This window comes from Centruroides sculpturatus, unplaced genomic scaffold (assembly GCF_000671375.1).
Source record: "Centruroides sculpturatus isolate CEXI.00-Female unplaced genomic scaffold, Cexi_2.0 scaffold258, whole genome shotgun sequence".
In the NCBI taxonomy this organism is placed as follows: Eukaryota; Metazoa; Arthropoda; class Arachnida; order Scorpiones; family Buthidae; genus Centruroides; species Centruroides sculpturatus.
In genome coordinates this window covers 786,592-787,814 of record NW_019384607.1, presented here as the reverse complement: position 1 = coordinate 787,814, position 1,223 = coordinate 786,592, and the positions used below count along the sequence as shown (strand labels likewise).

The 1,223-nt window shown below is 26.4% G+C and overlaps 1 protein-coding gene across 1 annotated transcript in view; it reads right to left on the bottom strand.

The window, feature by feature from the left end:
• Positions 1 to 17: 17 nt before the first annotated feature.
• The window catches only part of LOC111625181 (multidrug resistance-associated protein 1-like), a gene marked incomplete at its 3' end in the record, with an annotated part of 4,359 nt that continues 3,153 nt past the window's right edge, over positions 18 to 1,223 (bottom strand). The window contains exon 2 of the mRNA XM_023368244.1: positions 18 to 157. Coding sequence (XP_023224012.1) covers positions 18 to 157 — 140 coding nt within the window. The remainder of the gene's footprint in view (positions 158 to 1,223) is intronic.

Genomic DNA, 1,223 nt, shown 5'->3' with positions numbered 1-1,223 from the left:
AAGCAATTATTTTTAACTGATCGATTTCTTTGTCTCTTATCTTTAATATAATTTTCCGAAATGGTTCTTCCCAAGCGTACAGTTTTAAAACTTTCATGCCATTAAGAATTTCATTCATGAGTTTCACTCTGTTATCTTTATTCTTCATTTGCTGCACCTAAAATCATAAAAGTTTAAATTATATAATGAATTTTGGATTAACGCAGGTAAAATTACTAACTGCAAAAATTGCAGAAATTTTCTATTATCTGTTAAATTGAGATAAAAGATCTATAATAAATGTACTTTTAAATTTTTATAGAAACCTTTTGTTATATAACAAATTCATATGATAAAATATTAAGAATAGTACAGTATTGTAAAAATTTGTTTATAGTTATGCACCTAGTAGTGAAGAAACAAACAAATTGTAAAAATTGACATTGTCTATCAATAGATAAATTGATAATTAGTCATACAAGGTTAGTAAAGAATTTAGCAGACAGACATATTTTTTTTGACAAGGCTACGAAAAACTTGTGCAAACAAATGTTCAACATAACGTTTCTCAATCTTGTAGATAAATAGTTAAATTGATAGCCACCCGTCCATTGTTCTACATAATAAAATTCTGTTTATTTAAACAGATGAAACAAAAACAATGATTAAATAAAGTCACTTAATGCTAGGCTCTGTTAACCATGTGTTCATAATTAAACGCTTTTGGTATCCATCTCGCAGAAAGTTTAATCAGTCTTAAATGATCGCAGATAATTGATTGAGTTGAGCCATAACACATGCCTGTCTTTATAGTTATCTCATGTAAGGACACTCGATGATCTGCAATTATCAACTGAACTAATTCATCACTAACTTTTCACGATCTAGTGGTTTAGCTCTCATTTTTGTGTTCAATAGCTTGAGACTAAATTATTTATCTTCAAAGAGAATAAATAAAAATTATTCAGTTTTATCAAGCTTTCGATAATTCTAAAAAAGTTTTTATGCCCTACTTTGCAAATAATAACGTAGAAATCAGAGTTTCTGTTAAAAATTTTCAAACTATTAAAATACAACTTTAATTATTTTTGTCTTATATATTTTGTTAGTTAATAAGCTTATTTTTCATGGATCTGTGAAATGTATTTGCTATTTTATAGAATAATTGGAAAAATGTGAAACAAAATTAATTCAAACAGTTGATATGAGTATGCTTACATTCAACCCTAACAAAATGTAAAAAG